The 21,490-nt window shown below is 43.2% G+C and overlaps 1 protein-coding gene across 2 annotated transcripts in view; it reads left to right on the top strand.

Annotated features, from left to right (window-relative positions):
• The window catches only part of LOC124605346 (collagen alpha-1(XVIII) chain-like), a 650,709-nt gene that overhangs the window by 454,131 nt on the left and 175,088 nt on the right, over positions 1–21,490 (top strand). For both annotated transcript variants that reach the window (XM_047136964.1, XM_047136965.1), the window contains exon 6: positions 10,117–10,191. In XM_047136964.1, the coding sequence (XP_046992920.1) occupies positions 10,117–10,191 (75 nt within the window). The remainder of the gene's footprint in view (positions 1–10,116; positions 10,192–21,490) is intronic.

The following is a 21,490-nucleotide window of genomic DNA, read 5'->3' on the forward strand; positions in this document are numbered from 1 at the left end:
TCTTCAGATGTGTTGTGCCGGACGAAATAACACCTGTCGGCACCTAGCTTCTTAGATATGGAGGACGCCGAGTTGATACGACCACTCACACAAAATTGGATCACTTAATTACAGCTTGAACCGGATGAAATACTTAACTTTGAAATCGTCCATGTCGACAGGAATGGCTGTGTATTTGTTACTATCACTGAATACTGCGAGTGGCGTTCAGTAAGTAACGCAACACACTTTTTTCTGAAAGCAGCTTTGTTTTATTCAAAATTGCAGTACACCAGGTTATTTCCCACTCCGTTTTTCAACACAATCTGTGTTCAATGCGAGGGCCTGCATGCCCACATGTTACCACACTACGAAGTCGGAACGAAGGTCTTGCTGCATCAACAACGTTCCCATCATTCATGTACTGCTTCACGTGAAGTTCATCCCTCATTGGGCCAAACAGACGGAAGTCGAAAGATGCGAGATCCAGGCTGTAGGGTGGATGAGGACGAACAGTACAATGAAGTTTTGTGAGCTCCTCTCTGTTGCACAAACTTGTGTGAGAACTCGAGTTGTCATGTAGAAGGAAGAGTTCGTTCGCATTTTTGTGGCTACGAAGACTCTGAAGTCGCTTCTTCAGTTTCCTGAGGGTAGTGTATCAACTCCCGAGTTGATCGTTGCAACGTGTTGGAGGTTATCAAACAGAATAAACCCTTCATAGTCCCAGAAGACCATCGCCATGACTTTACCACTGGAGGGCGCCGCTTTGAACTTTTTATTCGGGGCAGAGGTGATGTGGCGCCACTCCATGGATGTTTTCGGTTACGGTTTCCGGTTAGAAGTGATGAACCCTTGTTTCATCGCCAGTAACAATATTCGACAAACAATTGTCACGATCAGCCTCGTGGCACGCAAGCAATTCCGCTTAGATGGTCCTTCGTTGCTCTTTATGGTCTTCTGATTGGCGGCGAGGAACCCTGTGGGCGCACACTTTCGAGCACTCCAGCTGATGGACGAGCGTGCCAGAACTACCAGCAGAGACGTCCAGTTGTGCAGCGAGATGCTTAATTGTGATCCGTGGATCACCTCGAATGAGAGTGTCCGCACATTCCAACATTGCAGGAGTCACAGCTCTGCGCGGCCGGCCGACACACGGGAGATCGGACAGGTTTGCGAGACCCTGTTGCGATAATTATAGGCGCCTCACCCAACGACTCACCGTGCTTTTGTTCACTGCCAGGCCTCTGTAGACATTCTGCAGGCGCCTATGAATATCTGAGATGCTCTGGTTTTGCGCAAAAGAAAGAAAAAAACTCAGTGATAGCTACATTCTTGGAGCGCGCCTCCATTACAAATATCTGGAGCTGCCACCTATTGGAACTTCATGAAGTATGGGAGCTGAAGCGGGAATATTCCACGTTGTCACACAACAAACCCTGACATTTTTTCAGCCGAAACTGGGAGAGAGGAAAAGTATATTGCAACACTCATTGAAAGCCCCTCGTGCTGAACTTTGAAACAATCCATTTCCACTGGAATATCGTGCGTATTTCTTACTGTCACTATATACTATCTTATCAGTTGATGTGGTGCACAAAACTAGTCTCTGTTCTCAAAGTGCAGCAGACTATGAATTTTCTGATTAGTTCTATCTAATACAGGTCTCACGCTGCTGGCTCTGTAGTGAGTGGATGCTAATGTCTTCGGCGATGATTCCTGACTAGACCGAGAGGCACTCCACATTGACGTAAATAAGCATTCTGTAGCAGTAGCATACGGAACTCATGATGGCGTCCCTATGCTGACGTCCCTCACTCGTCGCTATGTCTGGCAGCGACTGTGTTTACTTGTGGTTTCGTCGCGATGTGCCAACTTTGACGTGGGACCACGTTCTTCGGAGGACACCACGAGCGGTGCACATATGATCATCCCGTCAAAGCCCTAAATGTTTTAAGAGAGCCATTAAAAATGTAAATCTGGATGGACGAAAGGGGATTAGGAAGATTACATGACTAAATTCGTAGGCGATTTGGAGTTTTACAAGGTGCGAAATCTCGTACTGAGAGCTCAATCCTCAGGCAACAATATTCGGTCCAATCCGAGTGGGCATCGAGTCTAACACAGCTTGGGTGACAGCATTCCATGCTCCTTTGTGCTCGATTTCATTAATCATAGTGGCTGATAAGTGATGGTATGCGAGACTCTCGGTAACGCACGATCATTTGTATTCAGTGCGTGGGGATGACCAGGGCAACAGTCGGACATCCTGTGTAGAGAAATGATAGTTAAATCAAGACCCTAAGCTGTCGACAGGCGTTGATATACATCAACGGGGTCAGTTGAAAATGTGTGCCCCGACCGGGACTCGAACCCGGGACCCCCTGCTCTATCTATCTGAACCACCGAGGGAACATAGGATAGTGCGACTGCAGGGATTTATTCCTTGCACGCTGCCCGTGAGACCCACATTCCCAACTTAATGTCCACACACTTTATTCGTAGCGCCCCTGCCCATTACACTCATTACTCGCGGCAGACAATCTGAGTCCCGTAAGAGTTCGGGCAATGCGTGTGCATCCAGCACAGAAGAAGGAGGTTAGTGGCCGGTTAGCCTTAACTATATGAAGATGGCCTCTTCATATCCTGTGTATAGAGCTAGATCGGGACAGAACAGTCGACATTTTGTCTTGTTAAGAGAGAAAATCACGGAGACGCCGAAGACAGAGCAAGTACAAATTATCGTTACCTGTTGTGTACTCAATAGCACGCTATACCACCATGCCAGGTGCCGAGTATGTATGACGGTCACGAATACAAGCTGGCAACGTTCGTTCCTCTCGAAACCTCCATACACAGATACATCCATAGCGGTGCTGCACCCAGAACCAGGACTTCTGAAAAGATTCCCGTTCCTGTGTCCAGTATTGTCGTAGGTCGCACCGCTGTAGGCAAACCTCCCTCTGGTGCCACTTCGAGAACCCCAAATAGTCGCATCTCCATGTCTTGCTGCAAACAAGCCCGTTTCATGTTTCAAGGTACGTGACATATTTGTACGATCCTACAAGGCACAGCGAACAATATGTCAGCCCTATCGGGCGCTAGTCACGCGAGATCGTTGGAATTCTGCATGGCATCGATTCTATAGTGTGATCCGTTTAAGATGTCAGAAAAGTAAAACGCTATATACAAGAAATTATGCAATTTTATTGCTTTTAGCCATTGCGAATGCCATAAATGTTCGTGTTGCGCCACTTGGCGTGTACTATCGCTATAGAGATTTGCTGAGAGCCCGCTGCAATCAGCCTCCGTAGTTCCCCGGATTTTGTGGTGTTTGTTCATACACTTTTGACTTGACGTAGCCTTATCCAGTAAATCTGTAGGTGTTTACAATATTAGGAGGCCATGGAATAGGCCCAACACTGCCACACCAGCGATAGCTGAACATTTTATTTAATTGTTCCCCCACTATTACAGCTTAATATCGTAGAGCGCGGTCCTGTTGATAATGGTGTCCAGTATCCCATTTTTCTGTAACTGAGGAACCACATACTGCTTGCTCATTTCAAGGTAACTGACGGCATGAACAGTCTCCTCCGCTAAAAAGGCATGGAACGATGACTTACTGACGTTTGAAAGTTATCTGGGTCTATACGACAGTCAAAAACTTCGCATACCATACGAAACGTTTAGCCTGAGCGCGTTGTAAGGGCGTAACGACCATTTTCATTTAACAGTCGAGACACATTGAGTGCACTAAGTTGTGCTATATATACAACATCTGGTGTTCGCGCTGTGAACTATGTTGTGTTGGCTTGCCTCCCAAAGCACTGTTAGTCATTTTTAACTCCCATCATTTTCACGTACATTACAGAAAATTGCTCAGTCATATAGTACACATTAACTTAATAAATACAACTTTCTACTTTTCTACCATTTAAAACGAATGACCCTGTAAATTAGCTTGACAGTCGTGGGATTCTGACGAAAGTAAACAACGGTATCGCTGAACCATACACCGCAATCTCGATAAACAACGGGCCTGTTTCTATGGAGCTCTTAACTTCGCTGGAAGACGTTCCGCTTTATTACGCGAAGCATAATACGCTATTCGAACAAACAAACAATATTCAAATGTGGTTTCTGCATGGAAAACCTATTGTATGATCTTTCCTTATCAATAGAATATAGAGGATGATTTTGCTAACTGGAGACAAACTGCAGGAAACGATTCCTGAGCGTAAAAGGAATAAAATCAACACAGGGGCGGAAATGTATTCCAAAGCAGGTACAGCCACTTGGAGGTGAAGATAAAAGGTCCTTGTCTGTGCAGATTACAACGAATAGCAAGAACATATGAGAGGGTACCAGGCAAGTGGGAAAGTTATGTCCGTACTAGCGTCTTAGCTCCACAGCCGTAAGAGAAGTCAGCTGGAGCACCATCATGTAGTAGCCACATCACTCTTCGGACCTCCAAAGTAGTGGAGACAGCTTCACACGCGGGAAGTGTAGATACACTTCGCCTGTGAGGCGTTATGGTAGGATGACTGGTGCCGGGAGATACTCGTCAGTAATCCCCGCCCACACACTGAGGCTGAACCGGTTCTGATGGTTCGCTGTCACCATATCATGAGGATTCTCCGTAGCCCACAGGTAGGTGAAGGTTGACGATACCGCCCCTCGCAAAGGTAGCCTCGGCTACGAATAGGATGCACGATAGAAATCCCAGCACCGTGATGGCCCTTGCGACAAACCAGATACGAAACGGTCGCCACGGAGGCAATCCGCGGGTAATACGGCATGTACGAGCTCTAAGTGACACCTGTAGTGGCAGTTGCCATAGAGAATGTTCCACACGCCCGACTGGTTTAGCCCGTGCTGGTGAACCACCTGTCTAGTGCTGAAATTGGGTTCACGGTCAAGGATCTTTTATCTCCACTTTCAAGTGTTCTGTACCGCCCTTGGAACGCATTTACGTCAATTGTCCATATGACCTATTTTTTCCTTATTCTCTCAGGAATCGTAACTTGTAGTTTGTTCCGATTTAGTAAAATTACCCACTATACATTCATAAAGCTGACAAGCTACAGGGACAGATTTCAGACTTGAAATGGATGAAAGAAGTCCCATGAATGTGTCTCCGAAAATGTATCGTCGCCATGGTAGATGGCGCTGACGAATATCAGTTTCTCTGACCACGGGTCGTACGTTTCTTGTGTGTTGCATGCTGCGTGCTGTATGCAGCAGAATGGTCCGGTATTCATCTCGGGAACAAGCCGAGATGGTGTTTGTGTACCGTCAGGCAGACGGAAAAGGTCGAGAGTCAGCACGGCTATACCAACAGAAAAACCCACACAGACATCTTTTACAGAAGCTCCAAATTTAGCGCGGGCTTCAATGAGAGATGCTTATAATAGTTTCCACAACGAAACTTTGTCTCGAAAGCTGGCAGAAAATCCAAAGAGATTCTCGTCGTATGTGAAGTATGTTAGCGGCAAGAAACAATCAATGCCATCTCTGTGCGGTAGCAACGACGATACTAGCGAAGACAGTGCTGCCAAAACAGAGTTACTAATCACAGCCTTACCAAATGCCTTCACAAAAGAAGACGAAGTAAATATTCCAGAATTCGAAGCAAGAACAGACGGCAACATCAGTAACGTAGAAGTAAATATCATCAGAGTAGTGAAGCAACTTAAATCACTTACGAAAAGCAAGTCTTCTGGTGCAGACTGCATACCAATTACGTTCCTTTCAGAGTATGCTGATGCTTAGCTCCATACTTAACAATCATATACATCCGTCCGCTCGACGAAAGATCCGTACCCGAAGACTGGAAAGTTGCACAGGCCACACCAATATTCAAGAAAGGTAGTAGGAGTAATACACTAAATTACAGGCCCATATCATTAATGTCGATATCTAGCAGGATTCTGGAACATATATTGTGTTCGAACATTATGAATTACCTCGAAGAAAACGGTCTATGGACACACAGTCGCCGAGCGGAGTGTCCGCGTGGTTGAGGCGTCATGTCACGGACTGCGCGGCCCCTTCCATCGGAAGTTCGAGTCCTCCCTCGGGCAAGGATGTGTTTTTCGTTCTTCGCATAAGTTAGTTTAAGTAGTGTGTAAGTCTAGGGACTGATGACCTAAGCAGTTTGGTCCCTTAGAAATACACACAAATTTGAACATTTTGACACACAGTCAACATGGATTTAGAAAACATCGTTCTTGTGAAACACAACTAGCTGTTTATTCGCATGAAGTGTTGAGTGCTATTGACAAGGGACTTCAGATCGATTCCGTATTTCTGGCTTTCCGGAAGGCTTTTGACACTGTACCACACAAGCGGCTTGTAGTGAAATTGCATGCTTATGGAATATCGTCTCAGTTATGTGACTGGATTCGTGATTTCGTGTCAGAGAGGTCACAGTTCGTAGTTATTGATGGAAAGTCATCGAGTAAAACAGAAGTGATTTCTGGCGTTCCCCAAGGTAGTGTTATAGTCTTTATCTATATGAACGATTTGGGAGACAATCTAAGCACCCGCCATAGGTTGTTTGTAGATGAAGCCGCCGTTTATTGAATAATAAAGTCATCAGAAGATGAAAACAAATTGCAAAACGATTTGGAAAAGATATCTGAATGATGCAAAAATTGTCAGTTGACCCGAAATAACGAAAAGTGTGAGGTCATCCACATGAGTGCTAAAAGGAATCCGTTAAACTTCGGTTAAACGATAAATCAGTCAAATCTAAAGGGCGTAAATTCAACTAAATACAGAAAATGTTGTGGGGAAAGCTAACCAAAGACTGCGTTTTATTGGCAGGACACTTAGAAAATGTAATAGAACTACTAAGGAGACTGCCTAAACTGCGCTTGTCCGTCCTCTTTTAGAATACTGCTGCGCGGTGTGGAATCCTTACCAGATAGGAATGACAGACTACATCGAAAAAGTTCAAAGAAGGGCAGAACGTTTTGTATTATCACGAAATATGGGAGCGAGTGATATGATACAGGATTTGGGATGGACATCATTAAGAGAAAGGCGTTTTTAGTTGCGACAGAATCGTTGAGTACAACATCGCAGGCGCTCCTGTCTGTGATGCAGCGTCAAGAGTAACCGCAGCCATGGTCTCCGAGCTGATAGTCCGTCCTGCTGCAAACGTCGGCGAACTGTTCGTGCAGATGGTTGTTGTCTTGCAAACGTCCCCATCTGTTGACTGAGGGACCGAGACGTGGCTGCACGATGCTTTACAGCCATGCGGATTCCAAACACCAACTTTCTCCTCCGAATCGAAAATATTTTGTTGACACCGACCTACATAGGTAGAAACGATCACCACGATAAAATGAGGGAAATCAGAGCTCGTACAGAAAAATACAGGTGTTCATTCTTTGCGCGCGCTGTACGAGATTGGAATAATAGAGAATTGTGAAGGTGGTTCGATGAACCCTCTGCCAGGCATTTAAATGTGATTTTCAGTGTATCCATGTAAACGTATATGTAGATGCAGACACATCACACAACATTTCAAACCCTTTTTGGGCGTTTGTGTGATCATGGGTCCTTTCAGACAGGCGAACGTGCAGGGAGGCAGCGGACTGTGCGTACACCAGATTTGGAGAACCTGGTTCTGCCTTTCGACCGTTTCCATCTGCTTGGCCGTACACAGACACCGTCTCGGCTTGTTCACGACGTGAATACCGGAGCATTCTGCTGCTTACAGCACGCTGCGTCAATCGCATAGCCTGAAAAACACAAGGAACACACGGCACGTGGTCAGAGGAAATTTCATTCGCCAGCGCGATCTATGCATTTCTGCACACTTGTTCAAAGGCTTTTTTCCTCCATTTCCAGTCAGGAAGCCATCCTTGCAGTTTTTCGATTTTATTAATGTTCACCCTGTATAGGTATCCTTTTATCCACTTTGATGGTTGCGCTGAAGAGCTTATGACTATCACATCCATGGATGTGAATTCGAAAGTAAAATTCTATGTACCGATTTGACAGAAAATCCTTGGAAGTTCTGGTCTTACGTTAAATGAGTAAGTGGATCGACCTTTAAATTCTTACATGATCTGAGTTCAGACCGGCCTGAGCGAGGTCGGTTTCCAGACACTCTGGGATGTGATGATGGCATTGAAACAGAGAATGACACGCGTAAAGCTGAGGTACTAAACACCTTTTTCCAAAGCTGTTTCACAGAGGAAGACCGCACTGCAGTTCCTTCTCCAAATCCTCGCACTAACGAAAAAATGGCTGACATCGAAATAAGTGTCCAAGGAATAGAACAGCAACTGTAATCACTCAATAGAGGAAAGTCCACTGGACCTGTCCCTGACGGGATACCAATTCGATTCTACACAGGGTACGCGAAAGAACTTGCCCCTCTTCTAACAGCCGTGTACCGCAAGTCTGTAGAGGAACGGAAGGCTCCAAATGATTGGAAAAGAGCACAGGTATTCCCAGTTTTCAAGAAGGGTCGTCGAGCAGATGCGCAAAACTATAGACCTATATTTCTGTCATCGATCTGTTGTAGAATTTTAGAACATGTTTTTTGCTCGCGTATCATATCATTCCTGGAAACTCAGAATCTACTCTGTAGGAATCTACATGGATTCCGGAAACAGCGATCGTGTGAGACCCAACTCCCTTTATTTGTTCATGAGACCCAAAAAAATTAGATACAGGCTCCCAGGTAGATGCCAGTTTCCTTGATTTCCGGAAGGCGTTCGATACAGTTCCGCACTGTCGCCTGATAAAGAGCCTACGGAATATCAGACCAGCTGTGTGGCTGGATTGGAGAGTTTTTAGAAAACAGAACACAGCATCTTGTTCTCAATGGAGAGGCGTCTATAGAAGTTAAAGTAACCTCCGGCGTGCCACAGGGGAGTGTTGTGGGACCATTGCTTTTCACAATATATACTGTATAAATGACCTGGTAGATAGTGTCGGAAGTTCCACGCGGCTTTTTGCGGATGATGCTGTAGTATACAGAGAAGTTGCAGCATTAGAAAATTACAGTGAGATGCAGGAAGATCTGCAACGGATAGGCACTTGGTGCAGGGAGTAGTAACTGACCCTAAACATAGACAAATGTAATGTATTGCGAATACATAGAAAAAGGAGCCTTTATTGTTTGATTATATGATAGCGGAACAAACACTGGTAGCAGTTACTTCTGTAAAATATCTGGTAGTATGCGTACGGAACGATTTGAAGTGGAATGATCATATAAAATTAATTGTTGGTAAGACGGGTGCCAGGTTGAGATTCATTGGGAGAGTCCTTAGAAAATGTAGTCCATCAACAGAGGAGATATCTTACAAAACACTCGTTCGACCTATACTTGAGTATTGACCATCAGTGTGGGATCCGTACCAGATCGGGTTGACAGAGGAGATAGATAAGATCCAAAGAAGAGCGGCGCGTTTCGTCACAAGGTTATTTGGTAAGCGTGATAGCGTTACGGAGATGTTTAGAAAACTCAAGTGGCAGACTCTGCAAGAGAGGCGCTCTACATCGCGGTGTAGCTTGCTGTCCAGGTTTCGAGAGGGTGCGTTTCTGGATGAGGTATCGAATATATTGCTTCCCCCTTCTTATACCTCCGGAGGAGATCACGAAAATAAAATTAGAGAGATTCGAGCGCGCACGGAGGGTTTCCGCCAGTCGTTCTTCCCGCGCACCATACGCGACTGGAACAGGAAAGGGAGGTAATGACAGTGGCACGTAAAGTGCCCTCCGCCACACACCATTGGGTGGCTTGCGGAGTATAAATGTAGATGTAGTTGTAGTTCAACTCATATCAACATTTTTTTTTTGCCTGCCGTCTTCATGGTGTTGAAATTTTAATTGACAGCAGAGTATTTTCGGTGCCAGTAGGACCACCAGCTCGTTTCCTTCATCCTGAAACAATGGTCCGCCGAGTATTAACGACCAACGACCGTTTTCCAATATCACTTGCTGTCGAGAATTTTGAAAGGGCTCTGCTATCAGCCGCGGAGCTAAGCAGGCGGATAAGCGCGGAAGTCCGTGAGTGGCAGACCAGGCAGGACTAGGCGCAGCTTCCTCCTGTGCTGAGCTCCCGCCATGACGACGACTGCTCACGCGCTGCTGCGGCTGTTTGTTGTGCAGGGCGTCGTCCAGGAGCTGCGAATCTTCGGGGACCCGTCCGTGGCTGCCGACAAGTGCGACGATTCCGTCCTGGGGGTGAGTACTGCACCTAGCACTGACTGCGTTCTCTGCTCTTCTAACCAAAGGTCAGCTGCAACCCTTCCATAGATTCCCAGTCTGTTACTTCAGACTGAACGCTCTTTGTTCCTTATAACTTAAATTTCCACTTAATAAAATATAGTTACGATGTAGTAACAGTGTTTGTGCTTCTCTCGTTTCAACTGCAGTTTCCTTTGGGTCCACACTTCATTCTTGTTCCTTCTCTTCTAGCGTCTTCTTTCTTCCACTTCTTCTTTAACAGTTTTCTATTTCTTATTGTGTCCAGGTCGACTTCTACATTTTCCGCATCTTCCTAAGTCTCTCAGACATCTTATTTTAGATTTGTAATTGTTTAGTAAGCCAAAGATCTGTTTGCGTACTCTGCCTTTTTTAATCCTGCATGTACGTCCATAGAATATTAATCTTTTTCTCATTAGTACATTTCTTAGGAGTCTTCTTCCAGTTCTTTAGCTCTCCCTTTGTAATCAGTTTAAGATGTTCTAGTGCACAGAATATTCCTAGTGTGACCATTGTTTCATAGTGTTTCAGTTTTGGGTTCGCGGATAAAGATACTGTAGTATATGTGTGGCTCTTTGTATTTTATGTATTCTAGTCTCTCTTACTTTATTTTCCCTTATTTTGTTTCATATCCATTCTCCAGATAGCAGTTATAAGAGTCCAGGGGCATGTAAGGGAAGCAGTGGTTGGGGAGGGAGTGAGACAGGGTTGTAGCCTATCCCCGATGTTATTCAATCTGTATATTCAGCAAGCAGTAAAGGAAACAAAAGACAAATTCGGAGCTGGAATTAAAATCCATGGAGAGGAAGTTAAAACTTCGAGGTTCGCCGATGACATTGTGATTCTGTCAGAGACAGCAAAGGACTTGGAAGAGCAGTTGAACGGAATTGACAGTGTCTTGAATGGAGAATATAAGATGAATATCAACAAAAGCAAAACGAGAATAATGGAATGTAGTCGAATTAAATCGGGTGATGCTGCGGGAATTAGATTAGGAAATGAGACGCTTAAAGTAGTAAATGAGTTTTGCTATTTGGGGAGTAGAATAACTGATGATGGTCAAAGTACAGAGGATATAAAATGTAGACTGGCAATGTGCAAGAAAAGCGTTTCTGAAGAAGAGGAATTTGTTAACATCGAGTATAGATTTAAGTGTCAGGAAGTTGTTTCTGAAAGTATTTGTATGGAGTGTAGTCATGGATGCAAGTGAAACATGGACGATAAATAGTTTAGACAAGAAGAGAATAGAAGCTTTCGAAATGTGGTGCTACAGAAGAATGCTGAAGATTAGATGGGTAGATCACATAACTAATGAGGAGGTATTGAATAGAATTGGAGACAAGAGAAATTTATGGCAAAACTTGACTGGATGAAGGGACCTGTTGGTAGGGCATATTCTGGGGCATCAAGGGATCACCAATTTAGTATTGGAGGGCAGCGTGGAAGGTAAAAATCGTAGAGAGAGACCAAGAGATGAATATACTAAAAAGATTCGGAACGATGTAGGTTGCAGTAGGTACTGGGAGATGAAGAACCTTGCACAAGATAGAATAGCATGGAGAGCTGCATCAAACCAGTCTCTGGACTGAAGACCACAAGAACAACAACAACAACCCATTCTCCTAGATATTTAAAACAGTGTACTTTAGATTTTTGGTTCTTATTTACTTTAAGCTTTTGAGGTGCATTATTGGTGTCTGTCTGGAATTTTTTTTCCAAGTGATACTTCTAACCTACTTTTACTGCTTGACGTTCTAATTCTGTGATTCGTTCTTCTGCACTTCCAAAACAGTCTGTGATAACTGACTTGTCATCTGCAAGCTACAGCGATCAAGTTTGCCTTCCTTCATAGTTGTATACCCTTGGTATTTATAACCTTCCTCCAATGTCTAAACGCTTTCTCTACGCATAGTTAGAAAGTAGGAGCGATAAACCGTCTCTTTGTCTTACTCAAGATATATTTTTCAAAATTTGTAACAATTCTCTCATTAATTGTACCTTTGATGTTGTGTTGGTTGAAGCTGCTTTGATTATTTTCCTTGTTTTGTTATTTAGTCGAAACTCTCTTAAAATGTTGAATAATATATTTCTATCAATAGAATCGTACGCCGTTTCAAAATCTACAAATGTTACCTTATATTTCAAGGATATGCTTTTCCTAATTTCTAAGACATGCTTTAAGTATGTGACTTGTTCTACACATGATCTATTCTCTCTGAACCCTGTTTGATATCCCCTAACTGTGGATCAAGTATTCTTTCAGTTTTGTTGAAAAGTACCTCCGTCAGGGTCTTATAGGTTACTGCAAGAGGAAGATTCCTGTATAATTGTTAGGATCTTTTTTATCTCCTTTTTTATGTAGGGGATGTATTAACTCAGACGTCCATTCACTTGGCAGTGGCTTTGTTTCCCAATTTCTTGAATTATTTTTGTTAGATATGCTCTCGTATTGTCACTAGAGTGCTTTCATAGTTCTACACTTATTTTTTTCATTATGCTTTTATTTATTTATTTGTTTTTCCTAGTGAGATTAGTGACATTGGACCCACTGCGAAAGCAGGCCAAGCATTCTAGATATTCTACATTATGTTCACACAAAGATACAGATTTTTAAAAAAAGCTTTACATTAATATAGCATATAAGGTTTAGAAATAATTCTCTTTAAGCCATGCTGCATAGCTTTTATAAAATACATGTTAACGTAAAATCACCACAAGCTACCAAAATATTCTACTATTCTGCAGTAATTTTCGACATTGAAGTTATTGTATGGCAGACGTAATGCTATTATTTTTCACAGCACATGTTTAAAACTTTAAAGTATATTACATAAATATTCAGCTCTGCGAACTTAGGTGGCCCTGCGGTATGGCACGGTATTGCCCTCAGCCAAAGCGCTGTAAAATATGCAGAAGCAGATTATGATGTTGGATTTCTATTGCTGAACTAGCACTTCTGACTTGTGAATGAAAATGCCGTTCGAAATAAGAAACGCTATTCTAGTTATAATCTGATGAAACATAAATGAGTAAGAACTGTTGTTTTACACTGATATTTCCGGTGTTTGTGGTTCGTTCATAGCATTTTCCGTCACACTTACTTTTTGACCAAATGTATGAATGGCTCGAAAACAAAACTCGCTAGAAATTACACAATCAATATTTGACCGAACTTTTATTCCCAATCCGAGAAGTAAGTATTCATTGTAATAAACAAAACTTAATTATTTGAGAGAAAATCAGATAATGCATTTTGTCTGCATTTTTATAGTCAAGCGAGGAGTGGAAATGGACAAATCACACTAACCATCGCGAGGTCTAGTTTACAACAAATTTTAAATACTTGAAAGTTATGAGAGCAATTAAGAAGAAAGTAAGTTATTTGAGGGAAAAGTTTTGTTCGAACTTTCATAGCCAAGCAAAGCATTGGAAATGGACAAATGAGGTATCAAATTGACCATCGTGATGTCTGCTATTGCAAAAAAAAGCATTGCAATGAAATTACTCACGGGTAATTAAGAGAAACTTAGTGATTTGTGGGAAATTTCAAATGTTTCACGAATAGGTGCTGCTATCTATGTAAATGTAGTACGAAAAAGTTCATTTCTTGAAGGCCTAGGTATTTTGCCCATAAAAAGTTACATCGTTGGGATATTTAAATGCAAGTTTTAAAAAATTAAAAATAGAGAAAACGATCAAACGTTTTGTGACATGATTTGTCTAGAAGTAAGAAACAAAGCAGATTAGAAAAACATTTGACACACCTTTGAATTATGCTCGAAATCATATGCAGCGAATGAGGTGCCCATTTTTAAAGAGGGTACAAGAGGATATTTGTCTGGTGAATGATGTAGACGGTCCAACTTCATTTACTTTAATCATTTCGAGCATCTTTCAAAGACAGGCCAAATATTTCTTCGATCTATTTGATTCCTCATTTAAGACTAACCATTTCATGGACTCTTTGAACATTTCTTTTTTCAACTTTGGTTTAGAAATGTGTTCTTTCACCCGATAATATGAGTTGACAAAAAAATTTTGTGAAACGGAAAAATTTATGACCTTGTAATAGTCTGTTGAAAGTGTATTTTTGCTTCACTCACCCAGTTATGTTAATATACTGGAGGTCATTCTACTCGTATAAGATCCTTTTAAACTGCACTTATTGCAACTACCTTTGCAATTTTTTTGTGAGTAATGGAGATAGACTTCAGTCTTGGCAATATTTTTCTTCCTCCACTCAGCTGCTGTTATTTACGGAAATTTGAGCATATTCAAACGACCATTATAGACGAGGTTAGGTCTGAAGTTGTCTTCGGAATGTGTTAAGGCTTGTCACCTAACCACGCACAATTTGACTCAAGTAAATCTATAACTTTCGCGACGCTGGACATTCTCCTGTGACTAAACTGATACGATCAACATCTTTTTAGTGATATTGTTTAGTAAGAGGATTAGTACACACTAATAAACTCTGTGCGCAGTGTGTTATCTGACTGTAACAAATGACGAATTTCTAATAATAAACCAGAAAGAATTAGAGCGGAAGTACCAAACCAAGCGCACTCGGGGCTACGCCTGGAACGACGTCACAAGCCGGTATGGAGCGCTTAGTCACCATTGTAGTCGTCTGCTCTGGTGAGTTACGAGCCATAAACGAGACGACAAGTATTTAAGACTGGGCGTACGTCCGCGAGAGAGCAGCCTGAGTTAGAGCCAGGCGGCGGCATAACTCCATCGGAAATTGGTGCTGTAAATAACGCCCCTCTGGCTATTACTCCAGGCGGAGTCTCGAAGATATCACGCAGTCGACACGCAACGTCCTCAGACACTTTATTACGGCTGACCTAGGTGTTCCCAAACTCAATTCATCCAAATCAGGTGTGCGCCTACAAATTGTGGACTCATTATCGTTAGTACGATTGATAACACGCATGCGTTTATGGTTTTCGCCTACCTTCAGTTCTCATAATAGACTTGTCACATCGTGCCGTAAATAAAACTATATAAAAGTGGCTGGTTCCTAAATTTCTTTCAACAAAAGTAATATCTGACGTTCACCAAGGAAGTGTTACAGGCTCTCTGTCGTTCCTCGTCTACATAACCGATTTAGGAGACAATCTCAGAAGCCCTCTTAGATTGTTTGCAGATGATGCTGTCATTCACCACCTGGTTGCAAAATGATTTAAATAAGATATCTCTATGGTGAAAATAGTGCCAGTTGACTATAAATAATGAAAAGTATGTATCATCCTCATCAGTACTAAAAAGGAATCCGCTAAATTTCACTTACACGATAAATCACACAAATGTAAAGTGTGTCAGTTCAACTAAACACTTGGCGATTACAATTACGATTAATTTAATTTCGAACAATCACATAGATAATTTTGTATGTAAAGCAAACCGAAAACTGTGACTTATTGCCTGAACACCTTGAAAATGTAACAGGTCTACTGAAGAGACTGCTTACACTAAGTTTGTCCGCTCTCTCCTAGAATACTGCTGTGCGACGTGCAACCCTCAACAGATAGTATTTTTGGAGGACATAGAAAAAATGAGTGGAGGGCAACTCGTTTTGTATTATCGTGACGTAAGCAAGAGGGTGCCAATGATATGATGCACGAATTGGTGTGTCATTCATTAAAACAAAGGCGTTTTTCACTGCGGCAGGGCCTTCGAATGAAATTTCAAAACCCAACATTCTCATCAGAATGTGAAAATATTTTGTTGGCGCCCGTCTACACAGGGAGAAATCATCCTCATAATAAAATAAGAAAAATAAGAGCTTGCACGGAAATATTTACGTATTTTCCCGAGCATTGTGCGAGGGTGGGACAATAGAGAAGTGGCTTACACGTGGTTCGATGAACCTTCTGATAGGCACTTAATTGTGAATGGCAGAGTAATCATGTATCTGTATAGGTATTTGTAACTGAGTACGTGTCCAAGAAGCTCTACAACCAGTATCATAGATAAAATAATTTTCTCTTTTACCTCCTGAAAAGATCTGCCATTTAAGCAGATAAAAGTTACATACATTGAACCACATGAATCGATAGTCATAGTATGAAATTAATAAAATCAAAAGCATATCAAAAGGATTTCCTACAGGCTAAAAGTAGATATGTTCATTGAAATAATGTGAAAATACTGGTTGAATGATAAGTTTTGAAGTACAGTGTTAACGAAAACAATTATTCGGTACAAAAACAGAAAAAGGTGAAGAGCTCACACAGTATCATTAATAAGGAATACTGATGAAACTAATTCATATTATGATTACACAATATACAGTTCGCTTACATGCTCTTTAGAAATAACTGCTAATAATAACTCCAAGTACTGTGATGTAACTACAGGGATACCTTGGCATATTGTAAAAATTTTAAAAAGTTATTGTAAATACTAATAATGTACATAGAAAGCGGAATGGAAATACTTGTGTGAAATTTTATTTTCAGGTGGTAAAGCTGTTTCACAAATAGTAGATGTATTTTCTTTCCCATTTTGTGTATGCAAAGAGAATATGGTTAAGTCACTTTTGTAGAGCTGGTGCAATCGCAGTACAGATGTGGCTTGATTCCAGTACGGTGGAGGTCCTGCGGGACAAATTCTTGGTTAAGCCTAATGCAGGAGAGAGTTGACATTAGCCGTCTAGGTTGATGGGTGTCGTGCAGCCATGGGCTACTGAGGTAACATGCTGAATACATGCATAACACCCATCTTTCGCTAACGTAGAGGCGTTCCAACGTCTGCTCTCTGCAAAACTCGTGCTTATATTTACAGTGAGGTGACAAAGCCATGTAGTATCTCCTAACATCGTATCGAACCTCCTTTTTCCCGGTGTAGTGCATCAACTTGATGTGACATGGTCTCAACAAGCTGTTGGAAATCCCCTGCAGAAATATAACTGCCCATAATCGCGGAAGTGGTGCCAGTGCAGGATTTTGTGCACGAACTGGCCTCTCGATTATGTCCCGTAACTGCTCGATGGGATTCATGTCGTGTGATCTGTGTGGACGAATCATTCGTTCGAATTGTCCAGAATGTCTTTCAAACCAATCACAAACAATTGTGGTTCACTGTTTTGGCGCACTGTCATATACAAAATTTCCATCGTTGTTTGGGAACATGAAGTCCATGAATGACAACAAATGCTCTCCAAGTAACCGAACATATCCATTTCCAGTCAACGATGGATTCAGTTGGATAGAGGCTCCAGCCCAACCATTATCTTGCACAGTGCCCTGTTGACAATGGGTCTGCACCACACTCGAACATACCATCAGCTCTTACCAACTGAGCCAACGGCCTTGCCACAGTGGTCCAATCACCAAATTTACGCGCTGTCTGGCTAGGCTAGAACTTGGATGGGTGACCATCCGGTCTGCCGAGCGCTGTTGGCAAGCGGTGTGCACTCAGCCCTTGTGAGGCGAACTGAGGAGCTACTTGATTGAGAAGTAGAGGCTCCGCTCTCGGAAACTGACATATGGCCGTGAGAGCGGTGTGCTGACCACATGACCCTTGCTATCCGCATCCAGTGACACGTGTGGACTTAGGACGACACGGCGGCGGGTCGGTACCGTTGGGCCTATACAGCCTGTTCTGGAGGAGTTTTTTTTTCTTACCAACTGAAATAGCGACTCATATTACCAGGCAACGGTTTTCCAGTTGTCTAGGGTACAACTGATATGGTCACGAGGTCAGGAGAGGTGCTGCATGCGATGTCGTGCTGTTAGCAAAGGCACTCGCGTCGGTCGTCTGCTGCCGTATCCCATTAACGCCAACTTCCTCAGCACTGTCCTAACGGATACGTTCGTCGTACGTGCCACGTTGATTTCTGCTATTACTTCATGCAGTGTTACTTACCCTTTAGCTCTGACAACTCTACACAATTGCAGCTGCTCTCGGTCGTTAAGTGAAGGCCGTCGGCCTCTACGTGGTCCGTGAACTTTGGTACTCTCGGCACACTCTTAACACTGCGGACCTCGTAGTACTGAATTCCCTAACGATTTCCGAAATGGAATGTGATGTGTTGGCAGAAGATCCAACACCGTATTACGAGAGGAGGCCGAAATGCACGCGTTTTAGCTCACGCAGGCTGGCATGAGGAGGGAAGAACTATACTGACGTGAGGTCTGGAACATGACAAGGAATTAGAATTCAGAAAGCGGACGTAATTAGTTTGATACTTACCTTTAATCCATTAATGATGAACGTCGCTCTTGACGGTACATGATTCACAATATTATCCGTTCAGAATACATTCTTGAAGAATATGGCGCCTTGCTAGGTCGTAGCAAATGGTGTAGCTGAAGGCTATGCTAAACTGTCGTCTCTGGAAATGAGAGCGTATTTAGTCAGTGAACCATCGCTAGCAAAGTCGGTTGTACAACTGGGACGAGTGCTAGGGAGTCTCTCTAGACTAGACCTGCCGTGTGGCGGCGCTCGGTCTGCAATCACTGATAGTGGCGACACGCGGGTCCGACGTATACTAACGGACCGCGGCCGATTTTAAAGGCTACCACCTAGCAAGTGTGGTGTCTGGCGGTGACACCACACTACCATTCTGCGTTCAAAGTCTGCTAACTAACCTAAGGACAGCACACAACACCCAGTCATCACGAGGCAGAGAAAATCCCTGACCCCGCCGGGAATCGAACCCGGGAACCCGGGCATGGGAAGCGAGAACGGTACCACACGACCACGAGCTGCGGACACCTTTCATCCTCAAACACCGGAATAGAAATGACAGTTCCGCCAATGCACTGCCCTTTTAGACCTCGTGTACGCGATGCTGCCAATATATATGCATATCGTTATCTCATGATGTTCATCACGTCAGTGTACACCAATTGTGTAATACGTCGTGCGATTAGGTACCCTGGTTGTTCTTTAGATGCCATATAATATAAGCTCACCAAACGAAATACTAGCTAAACCCATAAAAGAGCACGCTAGTCACTTACAACCTCTTCTTAAGAACTTGTACTGGGGGAGGGGGGGTTAATTAATTAAATGTATAGTCCAGGCTCAAAATTAATGAGGTTATACTCACATACTCGTCCTGCACCTTTACTCATCCATGCATCAAGCAGAATCAAGAAAACTGAATGGACATCATTTTATGACATTAAATACACTACTGGCCATTAAAATTGCTACACCAAGAAGAAATGTAGATGATAAACGGGTATTATTGGACAAATATATTATACTAGAACTGACATGTGATTACATTTTCACGCAATTTGGGTGCATAGATCCTGAGAAATGAGTACCCAGAACAACCACTTCTGGCCGTAATAACGGCCTTGATATGCCTGGGCATTGAGTCAAACAGAGCTTCAATGGCGTGTACAGGTACAGCTGCCCATGCAGCTTCAACACGATACCACAGTTCATCAAGAGTAGTGACTGGCGTGTTGTGGCGAGCCAATTGCTCGGACGCCATTGACCAGACGCTTCAAATGGTGAGAGAGCTGGAGAATGTGCTGGCCAGGGCAGCGGTCGAACATTTTCTGTATCCAGAAAGGCCCGTACAGGACCTGCAACATGCGTTCGTGCATTATCTTGCTGAAATGTAGGGTTTCGCAGGGATCGAATGAAGGGTAGAGCCACGGGTCGAAACACATCTGAAATGTAACGTCCACTGTTCAAAGTGCCGTCAATGCGAACAAGAGGTGACCGAGACGTGTATCCAACGGCACTCCATACCATCACGCCAGTTGATACGCCAGTATGGCGATGACGAATACACGCTTCCAATGTACGTTCCCCGCGATGTCACTAAACACGGATGCGACCATCATGATGCTGTAAACAGAACCGGGATTCATCCGAAAAGATGACGTCTTGCCATTCGTGCACCCAGGTTCGTCATTGAGTACACCATCACAGGCGCTCCTGTCTGTGATGCAGCGTCAAGGGTAACCGCAGCCATGGTTTCCGAGCTGATAGTCCATGCTGCTGCAAATGTCGTCGAACTATTCGTGCAGATGTTTGTTGTCTTACAAACATCCCCATCTGTTGACTCAGGGAGCGAGACGTGGCTGCACGATCTGTTACAGCTATGCGGATAAGATGCCTGTCATCTCGGCTGCTAGTGATACGAGGCCGTTGGAATTCCGCATTACCATCCTGACCCCTCCGATTCCATATTCTGCTAATAGTAATTGGATCTCGACCAACGCGAGCAGCAATGTTGCGATACGATAAACCGCAATCGCGATAGGCTACAATCCGACCTTTATGAAAGTCGGAAACGTGATGGTACGCATTTCTCCTCCTTACACGAGGCATCACAACAACGTTTCACCAGGCAACGCCTGTCAATTGCTGTTTGTGTACGAGAAATCGGTTGGAAATTTTCCTCTTCTCAGCAAGTTGTAGGTTTCGCCACCGGCGCCAACCTTGTGTGAATCCTCTGAGAAGCTAATCATTTGCGTATCACAGCATGTTCTTCCTGTCGGTTAAATTTCGCGTCTGTAGCACGTCATCTTCGTGGTGTAGCAATTTTAATAGCCAGTAGTGTATATTTACTATTAAAAACAGTCTTGATCACGATTTATTTATCAAGGTGACCGGTTTAGACCACTACTGTGGTCATCTTCAGACCATTGAGTAGGAACCTCTTCCTGTTGTCTTGATAAATAAATCGTGATCAAGACAGTTTTTAATAGTAAATATTTTTAAGACATTGATCACTACCTCTCCCATAATGTATTCAAAAGTAAGTAGTGTATATGTTTTATTACATTCGTACTTCTCAGATACCTGCACCTGGCATTTGCGCCCATAACATAATTTTCATGACGTACTCTCTAGAATTTCCCACATAGAAACAGCTATTGAACACATACCGGGATTTCGAGCGCATTAATTTATCTGTACTTGCAACTGAGGCGCAAAAATAGTTTGGGTGAAGTCTTCCGTTCCTTTCTCGGACATGAACGTAAACCTTTATCTGTTTAGTAGTATACCTACTCAGCTGTAAGATACCGGTAAAGTAAGAAGGGAATCTGTACCTTGGCTAACTGAAGAACTAAATCTGCCCATGAATCTCAGAGACACTGGAAATTATGCATACAAACAGCACCCCAATCTTGAAAATCATATGACTTAAAAGCACAAGCGGAACAGAATCAAACAAGATGTAAGGAAAGCAAAACTCAGGCATGCCCACACATTAACCAACAACAGAAAAACTGTTGTCCTTTGGAAAAATCCGCGTGGGGTTGGTATAGGCAAAGTAAAAGCTGCAGCTGATCCCATC

This window comes from Schistocerca americana, chromosome 3 (assembly GCF_021461395.2).
Source record: "Schistocerca americana isolate TAMUIC-IGC-003095 chromosome 3, iqSchAmer2.1, whole genome shotgun sequence".
Classification (NCBI taxonomy): domain Eukaryota; kingdom Metazoa; phylum Arthropoda; class Insecta; order Orthoptera; family Acrididae; genus Schistocerca; species Schistocerca americana.